The sequence below is a fragment of the Triturus cristatus genome, chromosome 7 (genome assembly GCF_964204655.1).
Source record: "Triturus cristatus chromosome 7, aTriCri1.1, whole genome shotgun sequence".
Taxonomy (NCBI): Eukaryota; Metazoa; Chordata; class Amphibia; order Caudata; family Salamandridae; genus Triturus; species Triturus cristatus.
In genome coordinates this window covers 35,044,224-35,062,658 of record NC_140590.1, presented here as the reverse complement: position 1 = coordinate 35,062,658, position 18,435 = coordinate 35,044,224, and the positions used below count along the sequence as shown (strand labels likewise).

The window sequence follows — 18,435 nt, the reverse complement described above, 5'->3', positions numbered from 1 at the left end:
AAGGTTTAATTGTATTATTGTGCCCAGTAATTATGCTATCTAGACGTTATGTTTATATGTGCTTTTATGGTCATTATTTTAATGTATCGAATAAAGCTTTATGAATTGGCTTGCTCAAACTAGATCAGTCTGCATTTCCTCTATTCAGAGGAAGCTCTTCTCTAAGAAGAGGCAGAGGTCCTTTTGGATCTCCCAGAATGGTCAGACCCCTCGGAGGGTGATCTGTTCCTCCTGTATGGATCCACCACTCTCCTATTAGGGATGAAGGGACTGCCCCTTGGGTCTCTACCTCCATGTAGTGAGTGGTTTGGTTCTTCCAGGTCGAGTTCATTGTCCTCTTCCTGGCCCTCATCAGAGTCCACCACCTGGCTATCCTCTTCTGTGGGATGCCCACCCAACCTGTCTACCCCATCAGACACTAGAGTCTGCTTGAAGTCTGCAATGAGCAGTATTTCTCTGAGACGTTGCATGTTGGCACCTTTGGTTGTCTTCAAATGTCTAGCAGTGCACATCGCCCTTAGCTCAGCAAAAGGGAGATTGTCATACCTGTTGACAGGGACCCTTTGGGGTCCTTCCAGGGCATTACTGGCTCCTGGTGCTGAAGACATTTCTAGTATAGTGGATTGTTGCATCTACCTACACTAAGTGTGGCCTACTGAACCTTCTCTTGAGTTGTAGTCAAGGTGTGCTAAGCCCTCTACACACAACTCTAAGTTCAGTAGAACATATTGTATTCTAAGCTGAATTTTATATGTACCTTTAGTACCAAAGTGGCTTTCACTTTAGAAATTCAATTTGTTATCTGGTAAAACAATGGCATGCTTGAATCCAACCGCTGCACACCAATGTGAGAAGTTGGCCTGGCATATGCTGTCCACTAGTTATAGGGGACACCTTGCACCAGTCCAATTCGACTCTTATGGTGATAGGTTAAAAGAAAACCTTTAAAGAAAGCTATTCTAGTGGTAGCAGTGGAGAGCAGCCTTCAGGCTAAGTCTTGAAGGAGTGTTAAGCTTATTGTTTTACCATGGATAACCTCTTGAATAACCAAATGAAAGAGTAGCCCACACAGGTATATATTCAAAATATATGTATTTATTCTAAGAACAAATCCCACTAGTCTCTTTATGAGGCTGGAGGTAAAGATACAATTTAATAAAGCAATAATAGTTACAATAAATAGCACTGGAATCACAGGGCCTCAGGGGGAGACCAAACCATATATAAAAAAAAGTGGTATAAGAACCACGACAGTTCTGCAGGCAGTGCCTAGGGCACTTAGGGTCGCTGGCCCCTTACGAAACCACCCAAGGTTGTGAGGAAGGGGACCCACGGGGAACGTGTGCAGTAGTTAAACTAAGGCAGGAATCCCCGTTAAACCCTATGGGAATGTTGCGGTTGGAAAATGCAGGAATCTAGACACTTCAAGCAAGAGTTCGAGTTCAGGAGTTTTAAGTTAAGCTCTTGGAGGGCCCACACCCACGATAGTAACGAGGTACCACTGTTACCTGCCCCAGGAAAGCCGGGCGCTTAGATCGTTTTCGGTATCGGGTCGATGTCTCGTTTTCTATGGGAAAACGCGAAGAACTGCTGCTGGAGTGAAGAGTCGTCGATGTCGTGCAGGTTGAAGATGAAGATCTTGAAGAAGAGGACCTGAAAGCAGAGGGGACAGAGTCTGGGTCACTAGCCAGTGACCAGGGGCCTCCGGAGAGAGAGCCCTTCCATGTCGGGTGCTTCTGGGTCGAAGAGGTGAAGCTTGGATCAGCAGCCACGGAGTCCAGGAGGCGTCAAGGAAGGTCAGCTGCTGGAAGGCGACTGTCCCACGAAGGATGAAGGCCGCTGCGGTGTTAGTGTCCGGATTGGATCCACTAAGCCTTGGCAACTGCAACCCACACAAGGATGAGGAAACAGCTACGGTGCAGACCCACAAGGTCTGAGCGAGGTCTCCAGCGAGGAGACTGAAGAGCAGGCCTGGAGCAACCAGGGGAGCTCATTAAAGTGAAGATTGACCTCCGCCAGGGCCCACCAGTCGAGAGACCAGGGACGGCGGGAGGCAGCAAAATGTCGTGTGTAAAGAGGTGGCCGGTGTCCTGGGTATTGGGTATCTCGGCACCCACGGGGTCCACGGTGCTCAGCCTTGCTGTGCACACTCACTGGCCTCTGGGATGCTTGGGAACCCACCTCAGGGTAGGCAGAAGTCTTCGAAGTCCGTAGGAGCAGCGGAGTGCCAACCAGTTCAGTTGCAGTGTTTCAGGTGCCTGCCAAGCAGGGGGGTAACTCCTTTACCCCAAGGGAGATTTCTTCCGTCAGCTGGGCAGCAGCTCGTCGAAGTTTTAAGTTTTAGAAGCAGAGTTCTCGTCCAAGATTAATCTGAGGTTCTGGGGACCCTGCACCCACCTTTATCCAAGGATTAGGGGAGTGACTAAATCAGGGGCCACCAATGAGAGTTCAGGCGGAAAAGGGTGGCTACACCCTCTCCCCTTTGTTGAGTTTCCCGCCAGAGCAGGGGACAGGATGCCCCCAAACCAGTTTGAAGCGGTGTATGCAGAAGTAGGCACCGAAGGGGCCTACGTGCAAGTTTGAAAGGAATCCTATAGTGCACCCACCCAGTTCCAATCCACATAGCCTGTCTGGAGAGGTGAGGACACCTCCCTGCAACAGGATCCCTATTGTCCAGCTGCCTTGGCTGGAGTTCTGCCCAGCAACAGGCAGTCAGAATTGTGTGGGTGGCGGGTAGCATCCATTTTGTACTACGTGTGCTCTTTTAACTTGGTGTCTAAAATCAACTGCTTTTACCATATCACCCCTCTAGCAGGGTGGAATCATACTCCCCCTCCAGTTACTGGAGTGGGGGTATGATTCCAAGATGTTTGACACCAAACACGACATGGTTCTGGGCAGCCATCCTCAAGTTAGCATTCTACTGCGATTGATTATAATGCGCTTAAGAGTATATGGTATAGCTGCACTACAAACAACCTCGAAATCGTTTTAACGAAATTTGCAGATGGGCCCTACTCAGGTAGGGGTTCCCCCTCACACATATCTCAGCACCCTGCCTTGTAGGATTAGCAAGGCCTGCCTTAGGGGTGACTTATGAGGATATATGTGTTGTACTTAGGTGGGATACAGGCTACCTATATCCCTGTAAGGGGTGCAAGCACCACCTTACCCAGACTACAGTAGTGGTCTGGTGGTGTCAGTTTGTATGGCGGTCCCAGGGGTGGCACAATAAGTGCTTCAGCCCCTGGTAGGCCTCTGAGGGACCCATGCCCTGGGTACCTAGGGTACCATCTACAAGGGGCTCACAGGGTGTCCTCAGTATCCAATTGGTATGTACCTAGGGTACTCACATCGGTTTAGAGAGGAAGCAGATAGGTTGGGGTCCTGGATAGCAGGGCCACAGCCTGGCTAGAGTCAAAAAACAGTCAAACCATCAGCAAAACGTTGGGGGCAACTATGCAGTCGATGCCAATCTCCTACAGTCCTCCTCCTTTAAACTGCAACCGTGTCTTCTCCATTGACTTCCATTGGTCAGGCAGCTGTGTTTCCACTCTGCACACAGCCTCTGTGGGGTTCCTGGGTACTTGTCTTGGGTGATTCCTTGTGTCCCCAGCTACTCTGGGTCTTCTGGTCCAAGTCATGATTTCCTTTGCAGTTCACATTCCACTAGTATATGGTTTGGTCTCCCCCTGGAGACCAGTGAATATTTGTGCTACTTACCTGATTATTTTGAAGTATTCTTGTATGTATTGTTGATATATCCACGTAGAAGATATACCAATGTGTTAGTGATTGAGTTGCATAATAAATAGATTTATAAACACAGTGTGGTTCTTTTTCACTTAATCTACACTGTTGATTAAATGTGGTAAAACAAGCTGCTTTACACTCCTTGAAGATAAGCCTGAAGGCTTCTCTCCACAGCTACCACTTTGCGAGCTTTCTATGGTAATCAAAGACCACTAAAAGAACCACAAGGGTTGCCTGATTAGTGCAAGGTGCATTACTCCTGAGAGTGTGCACCATATACTAAGCCAGCCACCTACAACCACCAACACCAGTTCTCCATTATACTTCTCCCACAAGGGCACAAGTCCTAAAAGAAGTGGGTCACTAACCAAGTTGGGCAGTATGTAAATGACATCACAGCTCATGACATCACAACCTATGACCTCACAGGAAGTGATATCATGAAACATTACATCAAATTCTAAGGGAAGAGGATGTGGCCCAGCGGCTAAAGCACAATCTCGACGCTAGGGAACCGGGTTTGAATCTGGGCAGGAACGCTCAACATCCTGTGATTCTGGGCAAATCACTTAATCTCCCTCACGCCTACCAAATGAATGTATCTGTTTGTAGTGTAACCGGTGCTCATGTAAAGTGCTCTGAAACCTTTGAGTGGAGTTTGCACTATATAAAACTCTTTAAAAAAAAAAGACCTCACATATGTTAAGCAGGTCTATCATGAGTACATTGGAGCGCATTACAATATTTAACAAATTAGATTTTGCGTTGCTGTTGTGCCAAAAAAGTGATGCAACCCTGGAGCAAAACCTAGGCCTCTACTTTAGTTATTAAAACTCTGCCAGAATGAAATTGGCAACAAGGAGAAACGGGGCAGTAAATCTGTTCTGCCTAATTGGGAGCACAGTCTGCATTTTAAAATATCTTAGGGGGTTAAGGCACATGCTGCATAGATCTTTATATACCCAGTAAATCACAGGAAATAATGATAATGGTAAGATAACTCTGGAGGTTAGTGAACTTGTTGGAGACACAGGTTTTTTCTCAAGTCCCATTTTTTAATTAAAATAGCATAGAGGGTTAATATGTCTCCTGCAAAGCACATCATGTCACACACAGATGATGGATTTTTATTTTATGTGGGTTATTGCTTTTAACACAGAGATCCTTCAGTTACTTGCAGTTCATAAACTGTAATCCTTCTCATATAGCACAGCAAATTATAAAGGAGAGGACATGTGACTCCTACGCCTTGTAACCCTCAGTAGCTTATGTAACACATCCTGTAAATTGATTTACACACATATGATTTATTGTTAATGTATAATGTGTATGTGTGATGTAAAATGCTGTGACACCCTGGATTGCGTTGAGTAGCGCTATAAAAAAAAATAAGAGGAACTAGTGGTATTTAAATTGTTATTTGTGTAAATATTAGGACAGACAAACACATCTGACACAACATAACCCATGATGTATGCTTAGACTATGTTTGATGTTACCTTGAGGTTCAACTGTTCCAAATAAATATCTTAACAAACGATTAGCCTTTGAGTGGCTGAATTGCACAGTGTGGAACAGTCAAATACGGTTGGGTTGGGCTGAGGGGGAGCAGGATGCAGACAGCAATCAACAAACTGCCTCAAGACTCTTCCTTTGTCCTGGAAGTGCAGACTACAGGCAAACTGGGCAGTGAGTGCGAGGTGAGAAAAACATTCTTGGAGGTTTATAGCACAACAAAAGGGAAAGTCACGGGTCAAGTGCAGTGCCATTGGCACGTCAAAGCACTAGTGCTTTGACGTGCCAATGGCCCTGTGACTGACAAGAGAGAGGGGGAATTCTAATGTTCCCTTGTCCCCCTACCCCTGTCACCCGTGTTCCCCCACTGCAAAATCTAGGGGGGGATATGTCCCCCGCGTTACCCACACTCCCTACTCCCATGGTGAGAGAGTTCTGTGGTAAAAGCGCTAGAGTTCTGTGTGGTTGTCAAAATCCTGTCGAGTGGATTTTTATGAAAATCACATTTCAACATAAATATTTTCATAGACCTCTGAGGGTCTCAACTTACAGAGCAGGCTGTAAATGGTTAGTATAGCAGAGCTATCTCTCAGGTTATGGATTGTGTAATATATTGTAAAAGTTTCTACATATTACATGGAAGTGTATGTGTTTCAAGGTTAATTGGAAACCTCTGTACTGTGTGTTTCACGTAAAGTGGAGGACATTCTCTTATTTCAGTTTCACTTTCCAGAAATTAAATCTGTTGCTGGTGACACGATGTCCACAGACAAGCGTTGTGTCTGTTCTGCAATGCCATGGACTGGAAACCGATGTACTGAGGCGCGCGTGCCTCGGGAAATTAGGAAAATGGAGAATGCCAAGAAATGGCAATTGGGAGGGAGGGGGACAAGCCAACACCGAGCCCAATTTTTGTGTGTGTAAAAGGCCGCTTTTTTTAAACAGGTGCATATCACAATGTCCAACCTAGGCAACTGCCTTACAAACTAAAACCTCACTATACATAAAATAACTGATCCCCCATTTCCCCCCACCCCTACGATCCCCACATCAAATCCCCCACCCTACCGATAACATAATAACATTATATAACAACCACATTACACAGTATTGCATTTACATATCCTGCTCTCCAATTAAACCCAAACCCCTACCTGTCTTTCTGCAACTATAACTACCAAACATCTAGTCCAAACTTAGTCTACCTGCCTACCCTTTCCCTGCACCTGCTCACAAACTTCCAACACTTAACTAAAAACTTCTGCCAATCTTGGCCAACTTTTTACAACCCCGCCACCAAGGAAAAAGCGGGAGCGTAGGCGGGTACGCCGCCTCCCCTTTTTACTGTCCCCCTGACCTAATAGGAATGTATGCCTAGTGCTTTTGCACATTCAACACCCTAGACAGGACCTCTCTGATTTCCAGCAAATATAAGTCCATGGCCAAATGGGACAAAGGAACACCATCTCCCCTGAAAAATTCCTCAGTGTCAAACCTGATCTCCTTATGCGCGATCCTCTGAAAACCAAGCGCTCTGCAAAAACGGACCATTTCCGTATACAAATTCCTCCTGGCCCTGTCCACTGGCCCTGGGTTAACTGCGCCTCTCCAAACCCTGCGTGGAACAAACTCCGTCCAAATGACCGAGCACCCGGACTACAGCCATTTTACGAGGGCCAGGTCCTTTTTCATGCTTCTCATAAGCACAATCCCTTTTTTCCTGACCAGGTCATTTTCACCCAGATGAAGCAACAAAATGTTAGGGTACCTACCAACCACCAACAACCCGTTCAATGTCCTCAAAAGCTCTTTCTAGCGCATGCCCCCCTGCCCCCTCCAGGATACTTTAAACAAATCTTTATTGAAACCCAAATTTTCTCCAAAATAACTGTCGCGTGCCTGGACTTGGGCCCACTTCACAAATGAATGCCCCACTATCCAGATGGACATTTCACTGGCGAGGAGGCCAGCCACCGAACCTGAAACAAGAAAAACTGAATGAGCAGGAGAAAAAACAGAAACTGTGCTACACCCCCCTGCCGCGCCGCAAACGTATCGCTGATAGCAATCCGAAGTCCATCTGCCCAACCTCATGATGTCCCCTCACCTCTACCCCCTGTTATTTGCTTCTGACGCCGCACCAATCCGTAAAGAATGAGTCCCAAAACCCTTGCCATCAACCCCCAGCTCTGTCCGCGCTTTGTGCAACACTGTCAATAGCTGAAATGCTGTCACCCGACAACCGTTTTGTGTACAAATACTGACCCAACCTGTCTGCTCGAAAGCTCCCTCCACCTTGCTACCCACCTGCAAGGGCAAGTCAACGGGGTCTGCCGCCTGGAGGGACACCCAGTTTCCCGTGCCCCGCTGATCTGTTTTCGATTTACGTAGCCATATACAGACTGTCCCGCTGCTGCACCACATCCCCCCATTCAATACCTCCCTTATTTATTTTTTCCAACAGTTCTGACACCCGAAAGGCCCTTAAGAACATCCATGTCATCACCATGAAAAAAAGGCACGCCTCAAAACCGTCGGAGCAGACCGTGGGCAAAACCCGAATCCCCCTGACCAGCAAATTCAAAGACAAAGGCTGCCTCAACCGTCCCACTTGACCTTGCTCCCTAGCCCACCCCTCTAACATCCACGAGCTGGGTTCACCAGCGGATGGAGCATAACCCCATAACAACTTTTCTACAAATGCAATTCCCGCTAACTTGCCCGCGATAGTCACTTTAGATAGCCCTTTGTCAAGCAGATCAAGAACAAACTGTATCACATCTTCCCGCCTATGCTCTGTCGTGGAACGCCACTGGGCTCTTGAGCGCAGGAATTCCTCCCAAGCTAAACTGTATGCATTCCTTTTGGAGCGTGCCAGGGACCCTACCACCAGTTGTAGCATCCTGTCTCACCTACGTACCACAACAGCCGCGGCATGGGGGTCTGAGAGTCCTGTCTGCATCCTTGGCTAGCCCACGAAATCGCCACCACTGTGAACGAGACAAGGCATCCACTATGTCATAGTCCACACCTGGCACATGCACTGCTTTAAACGCTATATCAAAACGCAAATAGCCCAAGACGAACACCCTCAGCAACTTCAATACCTGCTCGTCCCTGGTGGACTGTCGGTTGACAATCTCCACCACTGCCATGTTGTCAATCCTGAAAATCACTATCTTATGCGCCAGTTGTTCCCCCCACAAAGTCACTGCCACCACCAAGGGAAAAAACTCCAAAAATGTGATACTCCTACCCCCCCTGCCACTCTGCTGGCCACTGCTCTGCACACCATTTTACCTCCCAATAGAGGCCAAAACCTTTGCTGCCTGCGGCACCTGTAAAGATTTGAACATCCCAAACCATGTCCTTTCCCCTTGCCAGGGGAATGCCATTGAAATCCTTCAAGAAAAACTCCCACATCCTCAAGTCTTCCCTTACTCCAGCCGACAAGCGGACATGGTGATATGGTGGTCTCTGCCCTGTCAGTGCCCTACCTAGTCGTCTACAAAATGTCCTCCCTACTCTCACCACCCGGCAGGCAAAGTTGAGGTGTCCCAGTAGCACATGAATCTCCCTCGCTGTGACCTTGGCTCCGCTCAGCATTGTCACTAGCAGCCCCAGCATTTGCTGCTTCTTATCCCCCGGCAGACGCGCCTCCAAAGATTGAGAGTCCAGCTCAATACCCAAAAATGAGAGAGCCGTACTGGGATCCATCGTCTTTTCTGGTGCCAAAGGCACTCCAAGCTCCCTCATGATCTCTTTGAAACTCTCCAGTGCTGCCTGGCACTCCTTGGAGTCTGAGGTTCCGACAAAGAAAAAGTCATCCAGGGAATGTGTTACCAAGTGGTGACCAATGCGCTTGAAAAGAAACCATTGGAGGAACATGCTAAAACATTCAAATAATGCCCAAGACATAGAACAGCCCATCGTTAATGCTTTGTCCACAAACCATTCACCATTGAAATGGATACCCAGGAGATCCCAATCCTCGGGGTGAATTGGAAGCAATCGGAAAGCTGATTTTTATGCCACATTTAGCCATTTCTGCCGTTGCGTCCGCGGTCACTACTAGTGACATGGCCACGTCAACCGACGAATAGAACACAGTAGCCTCTTTTTCATCAATAAAATCATTCCCGAGTTCCCTTCTGGCCATGATAAATGGTGTATTAACCCAAACTGCCCTTGTTCCTTCTTTGGCACAACACCCACTGGGGAAACAATCAAATTCTCCAAAGGCCAATCCTCAAATGGGCCCGCCATGCGACCCTCACGGACTTCTCTGTCCAATTTCTCTTGCATGCTTTCAGGGTGTTCCTTTGGTGATTGTAAATTGTCCGCCTACTGTCTAGTCCTTGGGCTCCTATACCTTAGCCTAAAACCATCCTGAAAACCTTCTTGTAACGTTTTTGCAGCCTTCTTGCTGCCATAACCCTGTAAGGCTGCAACTAACCTGTCCACCCTAACCGGTGTAAGAGCCCTTTAGCCCAGCCCCCTTAGCCCCTGTCCTCCCGCGAAGGGCTGCTGTTGCTGACCGCCCGCCTGGAACCCTCCTTGCTGCCACTGCTGGCCCCCTTGCTGCTATTCTGGCCCTTCCCCGAAGCAATTGACCAAGGCATGTCTGCCTCCACATTTCGAGCAGTCGTGCCCAAATCTACAGAAATCCCAGGTGCACATGCCCGTATTGAAATTCCAGCAGGCCCCTCTTGATCCTGTGTGTCCTCTGCCTGCACCACCCACCCCTCCTGAAAGGGCCGATACACGAGCGGTAGCCCGCGGGCTGTGAAAATTGTCTTCCCTGCCCACGACTCCCCCATGGTATGCTGCCACAGGACTGTATCTAGTTCCCCCATTTTTCATCAGTGTCCCATGCAACGCGTGCCCTGAATTCCTCGTTGTATTGAGCCCATGCATATCCACCCCCCGTGATCTGTGCTTTTCGGATCACGTCCATGTATTTGAACAGCGCCACACTCCGCTCTGGGTATTTTTCACAGTATACGCTGGCATATATCAAAAAGGTTGCTGTCCAGTTCTCAATGGCGAGAGGCACCCTCGGCCGCTTGGCCAATTCGTACGCCTCCTCTTTTGATCCTTCTTTCACGTGCACTTCCCTGTTTAGCATTTCCGCATACTCGCCTTACCAAATCCGCTCTTTAGTAGCCAACATTAAACGCGCGCCGAGCGGTTGGTTACCCCCATATACGGTAGTTTCCTAATTTTCAGTTCTTTGCTTTCTAACTTCTCGTCCGTCTCCCCAGTCTTTGTAGTCCCTGTGTCACCCACTTTTGACTTAGTATCTGCGGCTGCGCTCACTGATGCCTTACCTGCGTCATCTGTGCCCACTCCCACATCCAAAACATACTTGCCCCTTCGTAACCTTCCCCCATCCTCCCCACCCCATCCCCCCTCCTCCCCCATCCCCTCCCCCCCTCCAATCCCCACTGATACCATTGTTGCTTTCGCCCCTCCATTCCGCATTTTACCTGGCTCTAAGGAGGGTGCCCATCGAGCTGCAGTCCGCCTTGCCAATGGAGCCGAATTATCCACCAACCCCGATGTCCGACCCGTGGGTTCTGCCAGGCACCATGACACCTGCAACATAGTAGAAAAAGCATTACTCGTCCTACCATACCCGTTTCCTCGCATTCCCGTAACTCGCCCTCTTCCGGGGCTGTCCTCATCATATTCTAACACCTCGGGCTCCATGCGCCCCCACTGCCTCTCAACTGGAGGTGCAGACTTCACTCTCCTTGTCCCGCTAATACTGTTGCCGCCTGTGCTCCTGTGTACCCGTTGCCCTGTGGACTGCTGAGGACCGTCGGGTGTTGGGGCCAGGAAGACCACTCGGGCCTACTTGTGCGAGCCGCGTCGAGGTCTCACGCCGGTACTGGGAAAGCCGCGTGAGGTTCTGCCCTCCCTTCTCCTCCGCACCCTTTAGTCACTCCCAGCTCTGCCAAGTCTGGCTCCCGCTGTCGCTCCCCTACCTGTAATGAAAAGGGCTGGTCTGGTGTGCTGGATCTAAATGCCCTTTCTCTCCCCTCCCAATTCCTCTTTCTAACAACCCCTAGAGTACAGGCAGCCCACGCCCGCCCAACCATGCTAAGGCACAACGCTTTCCCCTTGACCCCCCTCCTTCTCCTCGTCGCTCCATTTAAGCCCCTCGGGGCCCGCTGCCCCCCCAACAGGGTCCTGCACCGTACTCCCCAAACTCATTGCCCTGACCCCACCCCTCACCCCATCCAGTCCTCGCACCCCCTTGCCCCCACCCTTTCACCTCCAAACCCAGGGACCCCCCCCCCGTGTGCAATGTAGGCATCCAACTGGCCCACCTTGTGTAAACCCTGCACCTCCTTGTTCTATGAGGTGAATATGTCCAGGCCCTCCCACCCCCTTTCCAGGGGAGTCTACCATGGCCCCCCAATCCCCTCTCATGTCCCCTGCCACTCCTGCCTGCTTAGCAGGGGGTAGAATAGCTCCCTGCTCCACCCAATCCCGGGGCCTCCCCTATTAGGCCACCTTCCCCAAAGGGAGCTGCTGGGCCTACAACCCCCTTTGCTCCCCACTTCCCACCCTTCTTCCTCGCACCTATGCTTGATGCACTCGGGCCTCCCACCCGCCCCTACCCGGCGGCGCACCACAGCCCGGGGATCCGACCGGGGAGCCACGAGACTCGCTCCTCCGATGGGCCCCGCCCTCATTCCTTCCCGCCAGAGCCTCCCATGCAGCTGGGGGCTTTGGTTCATTGGACACAAGCAGGTCGCTCTCCTGACATAGGAGCGGCCCCGCGCCTTGGAGGACCAGGCCGGGGAGACACGCGACGCACTCCTCCGGTGAGCCCCGCCTCACCGCATCTCCGCCACCGCCTCCTCTCACCCACGAGGCGGCGGCGCACAGTCCACTTAAGGGGCTGCACCTTCCCTACTCGTGCGGCCCTGAAGACTCACCTGCACTTCCTGTGCCCGATTGGGGGATGAACAGGCCGCGACAGCAGCCGCCACCCCTACGGACATGCGCCTCATCGGGTGCGCGCTTCCTGAGGCCTCCGGCAACAGTAGATCACGCCGGCCGGCCTCGCTCAAAGACGCACTGCCTCCAGAACTCGGTAGTCTTCCCCAGACATGCTACCTAACTGCTGCAGCAATTAACTAATCCTAAAGAGAAATGCCCTCGACCACAAGCTGCTAACTGCCCCAAAAAACACTAAGCTACTTAAGACCAATTGTAGCCCAATTAATTTGTTGCCCAAAGGTATAAGGGGGGATCTGCCGCGCTCCCAGCCACCATTTTAGGTTTGGTGACCTGGTGGCTGGGAGCGTGCCAGATTCCCCTGATACCTTTGGGCAACAAAATTAATTGGGCTACAATTGGGCTATTCCCAATGTAGCCCAATGCACAACATAGCTGATACCGGCCAGCCCCTCCCCCTCCCAATCTGACCCGGGGTGGGCAGACCTCACGGTGTTCGGGTGCCCCCCAAACTCCACTTTAAATCTAAAAATGAAAGTGCTCCTGATGCAGATCCGAGCTTCCAAATCCCCTCCACTTCCACGGACTGAATGATTTCACAGTCACACGCACACTCACACATCATACGCTGGTGGGGCCCATAACACCAACATTCATTCTAATCAAACTATCCGTGCCTGTAAAGGGAATAAAACACACTTCTAATTTTCTAACCGATCTGCATTTCACTCTGAAGGAAGAACCACTTTCTTTAAAATCACCCTAACAGTCCCTCCCTCAGATAGGTCGCCTGGACCATCTAGTTGCTGGTTTGACAATTAAATATAAACACTCAAATATATTCAAATAAATCATTAACTAAAATAATCACCCAAAACATTTATTAAAATAATGCTTTTTCTTTATCTAAATTAATTGCATGTTAAAACTTAGCAAAATGCAGCATCATCTTTGTCATATTTACCTATTCTGGCTATTTGTCGTTTTCTAAGTCAGAACTGGTCCTCAATACATCTGTCAGCGTTTTCTGGCTCAGTCATAGGCGTCACCGTCCTCTCCGTCAGCGTCGGGACCACGGGTCATAAGTTCAGGAAAGGATTGGCGCTAACCTCTCTAGGCTACTCATATTTATACCAAAAATTACAATATTAAAGTTACATTTCCAAATTCCCGTGAATTTCGTTGGATATTTCAAATTGGACGACCGGATTTCACTGCAACATGTGCAAATGTTCCCAGGCGCATTCTCACGCAAAGTCTTGATTGTCATTGTAAAAAATGTTTCGACATTTGTTGCAAACAAAAGGGACACGACCCGGTAACTTGTAACTTCTTCTCTGCTCAGGTCCGGTTTAACCTTTTTAAATGTTCTTTATCTTTGCCATTTCTGCATGTTCAGGGTCGTCTTGGCATACATCCCGGACAGTCACCATGACATATCTCTCCGGTTCACTTTGAGGGCAGGGTTGCAGTCAGTGCAGAATGCTTTTCTTTACAAAATCGTCTACTCGAATATAGGCTGCGGATGGTGGCCATCTTGTAGCAGGCCACAATGGTCAACTTAATCAAAAAGACGTAAAAATCATAATTAATACATGGAAATAATTAAAACAGTGTTATTCCCCAACTAATACCCATATGTGTGTGCATTTATCTAGCCATATGCAACACTTAAAGCCATTAGTGCATGTTTATTTTAAGCGCAAATCACAATAACATCACATAAGCAACGCGTATTTTATTTAGTATGCGTACAAACTTAGTTTACTTATTATTTTTAGCCATGCAGATGCATTCCCACGTGTATTCTTTCTGTTAATAAGGTTGATTTAGTAAAACGACTTCACACAATTAATTATTATAATTATTACTTAGTGATTTTAATATAAACATACGAAAATGGAACAGGAATTTCACTTTAGCTTATTTTACCTGCTCCAGCACTCCAAGAATTAGATACGCTTCTTTGTCTAAAAGTTTCTGTTGTGCATGACATATCTCCCTCTTCTCTCCTCCCTTCCAGCCTGGCTTGGGGTCTGGACCCAGCGGACGGCGGGGCAGGGGCCCAGGGCGGAGGTGACGAATGCTGCGGAGGGACAGACGGTCACCCTCACTGCCCCGAACACTACGGGTGTACTGACCTTCTCCTGGTACAGAGGGACAACAACGGATCCTCCACAACTGATCCTCAGTTACGTTGTGTCTAGTTCCGTGCAGACGAACGGCCCGGAGTACACGGGGCGGGAGACGCCCCTCCCGGACGGGTCCCTGCGGATCAGAGACGTGACGACGAACTACAGCGGAGACTACACGGTCAGCGTCATAGACAATGGTGGAAAACCTACACCAGCCACCAGGCGGCTGCGAGTCTTTGGTGAGTGACGCAGAACCATTGCAAGTGGTTAAATTACAAAGCAGTGTCTGTGTGTAAGTGTGCCTACCTGTAATACTAGTAGTAATAATAATATCACTAATAAATTATAAATAAGACGCGCCTTGTACACCCCAAGGGTGCCATAAATCAGGGGCGCAACACCTATTGGTAGGGTGACCAGATTCTCAAAACAAAAAACTGGGACAGGTGTCATAGACATAGAAGTAGGCCTGACAGAAGTACCCATGGCTTTATGGGGATAGAAAAAGAAGGGGGGGGGGAGTCTCCCAAGCGGCGTGGCCGATGTAATTAAGGCTTAAAACACATAAGCTGGAAAAATCTGTACTTAGCATAGCGTTCCGCCAAAAAAATGTGCTGCTTCTGTCATTGTATCCAGATAAATAATATTACAAGTATCATCATACCTAGAACAAGCCTGGACTATTGGCTTTGTCAATGGCTGTTGGCTACATAAGAGAAATAAGCAACAACTTTGGCTTCGCTGTACATAACATTGAAAATTCGTCAGTTCAGGAATGATGAAACTATGAAAGAACTATAACGGGTCTCTTTGAAGGTAGTGAAGGGTGTGACTGCTGAAGCAGTAAGTTTTTTTTTCTGTAAGGGCAAAAATCGAGAGCCCAATAGAGACCCGTCTCAGGCTGAGAGAAGTAAAGCAGGCACACTGACACACTATTTCACAAGCATTGGCATAGCCAATAGGTCTCGCCTTGGGGACCTTATAAGTGTTTAGCCATGCAACACTTGTTGTTGCACCAAGGATATTGTGCTGCATTACTAAATACTTATAAGGCCCCAAAGGCGAGACCTATTGGCTATGCCAATGCTTGTTCTTTAGAGTGGCCTTGAAAACAATCCCTACTATCCAACACCTGCACTCCAAGGAAACTCCTCAAGTGGGCCGGCAAACTCTGTCTTTGCAAGGGATGTACTGTAGGATTAATCGGCTCTTCGCATGTATGCTAAAAATCATAATAAAGCATGTACTATAGCCCCTCTACACACTCTCCATTATAATTCAGATGTGGTGTTTGAAGTTCCTCCCATTTCTTGCATTGCCCCCATCCTAGGCATGTTTCTGTTCATGTACTAGTGGGCAGTGTATAGGGTAGAGACTGCCAAGCTACTGAACGGGCATCTCCCTGTGGAGGACTGACACTTTTTCTTTGCCAGGGCTAAACATGGCTGCAGGATGTTGAGAAAAAACCCGTGATCTCTGTTTTTGCCAGCAGACCTGGCAATGGATGTTGATGCTTAAAACAGCACCAGGAGTCCTGCAGTGGATGGAGCACATATGATGTCTGCCCAATGTAGCAAAACACAGAGCAATTAACCAGCCCACTGGAGACGCGGAAAGCATCTGGATGGATGGGCCAGATTCTGTCCTCCAGCATCACTAACATGGATGCGATCAGGAGGTGCTTGGAACGTGAGCGGGTCCTTTTGTCTCTCCAGGGCACTTTACCTGTATTGGTTCAGACCTTGGTGGCCACACTGCCTCTTAAGGAAAAAAGGCAAAGGGGAAATGTGACTATGAGGGTTTGTTTCTCATCATCCCATCCCTGTTTGGTGACATCCTGGTGGTATGGAGAGAGATCAGGATCCCCAGATCGTCTTTTTACTTTAGGGAGAATCCTTGCTGTTCAACCTGCCACAAGGAAAGAGGAATGTGACCTGACATCATATAAGTGTTACGTTTCTACCAGCTACATATTAGACGTTCATAGGCCGCCTTCTACGCTTAAACTGCCTTTCAAAGACCACAGCAAGGCCGACCACTTCCTTACCATTAATGACCACGAGATGCGGGTCAGGGTTTGGGCGTTATATCCTCGTTTCACCTCCTGAACGATAGTAATTAGCTAATGTAAAATTGCAAACCCTAATACAGATTACAATACGGTTTTATAAGCAACTTTGAGCTGCCTGAAATTATTGAAGAATCCAAGGAAGCTCCTTATTTAAGTTTTGAATTATAATAAGGATTCTACCATCTGACGCGTAGCTTCCCACGACTCTGTCACAGTTGTAGTCCCTAGATTTCTTAAGAGGGATGTGTATTTCTCCCTCAAATGAGTGAGAATCTGCACTTTCTGTGAAAACTCTGAAAAAACATATGTACAGCACTGGACTGATCTGTAGTGGGAGGTGGGGGGGGGTGAGCTGATGTACAACGGGGGCATTAGAGGACTGTGAGGAGCAGTGCAAGTTTGCTATTATTATGGGGTCTGTTGGCCCTTGGTCGCTGCTGCTGGCCCAGTACCTTCCCTGTGGCTCATGGTTCTTCGACCCCCGGTGCCTGCCTGGTATCCTGCACAGGCCACCGTGGAAGGCTTCACAAGGGAGAGATCACATGAGCAAGTGATCACGGAGAGAGAGCTTGAATGTGACCAGCAGGACCTGAAACTGCTTTAGTGCCAGGGACAGTATGAGAAAGCTGTGTTGCGTAGGGCAAGACTGTGCATGTATGCCCAGAGACCCATAAGCCATGCAGCACCTGCAAGGATGCAGAAGCTCACAGGTACTCTCTTCACTCCTCTTTTCTCACTATTATGTGCATGTGGTGCTGAGTTGGTGCTTTTCCTGACATGCAGGTAAAACATCTGCAATAGCTTTGTGTAGAGCCTGCTAACTGAGATGGTGAAGCGGAAGGCTAAGTTATTTTAAATAAATGAAGGCAGGCGCTGGATGATAAAGCAAACGTGCTGTCCTTGTAGGATCACTTCCTTCCTGAGTGAAGAACCCAGAGGCAGAGTGTCGGCAGCCAGACCTATCATGAGCGCTGGAGGAGAAATTAAAAAACCAAAGAAATCAAAAAAGTTCTAAATAAAAATAGATGATTATTTAGAATCCCCACAGCAGACTAAAGGAATGATTGGGGTGATCCAAAACTTGCCAAAAATGGCATAAATATCAGTATATAAAAAGACCCTTGGACCCTGCTCTGGGAGAGGGTGTATCTGAAACAGAATCCCAAAGATCCCAAAGAGAGTGAGTTGAACAGTCTTTGTCACCACTTGTAACTTGGGAACTATACCCAGCACAGTCATGGGTAACTGAGAACCAGTTACTTCCGGGAAGGGGGTAGTTTGTGAAACATTAGACCATCTGACATTGAGGCAAGTGCCCACAGTCTCATGTACATTCCAGTACAGCCATAATTCTTGCACTGATACAAATTTTGTAAACCCACACTCAAAGTTGGACCAGGATTCTTCTTGTGGAAGGACCATCTAAAATTACGCAAGATCAGACACTGTGCCTGTGATCCGCAATGTGAGATGCGGGACAGTTGAAATGGGAACAAAGACGTGCCGGTGTCAGAGTACCTGTTTCCTGTTGATAAGTACAAATGCTTCCCCTTTAAAATTACACGCAGGCTGAGGAATGCCAGTAGTCTCTCTTTCAAAGTAAAGAGGTGCTGGTAATCAGTACTGAGAGAGCCTGCCCGCTTCAAGCAGTGAGATGAGGGTGTGAAGCCCGGGGCTGTCTGAGAGCAGGAACAGCATAGGGAGAGAGGAGCGAGCGTGCTTTCTGCACTCTGGAGTGGAGGGAAAATGGTGGAGAGCGGGCGTGATGAGAGATCTCTCCCGGGGGTATGGCTACCGGATGAAACCTAGAAGAAACAAGTGCGCGCACCTCGGAACTGCCACAGGTTTACAAAGTGAGAGGCACACAAGCGTTTCCCTTGCGGGAGCGAGCCAGGGGCACCATGTGTTTGTATGTTAATTACAAACATATGGTGCCAAGCTCGCTCCCGCAAGTGAATCTCCACACGTGCATGCGTTGCCATTGAAGGC

The 18,435-nt window shown here is 48.5% G+C and overlaps 1 protein-coding gene across 1 annotated transcript in view; it reads left to right on the top strand.

Annotated features, from left to right (window-relative positions):
* Window positions 1–18,435, top strand: part of LOC146808743 (pregnancy-specific beta-1-glycoprotein 1-like) — a 321,140-nt gene that overhangs the window by 136,994 nt on the left and 165,711 nt on the right. The window contains exon 3 of the mRNA XM_085615560.1: window positions 14,264–14,614. Within this exon, the coding sequence (XP_085471686.1) occupies window positions 14,264–14,614 (351 nt within the window). The remainder of the gene's footprint in view (window positions 1–14,263; window positions 14,615–18,435) is intronic.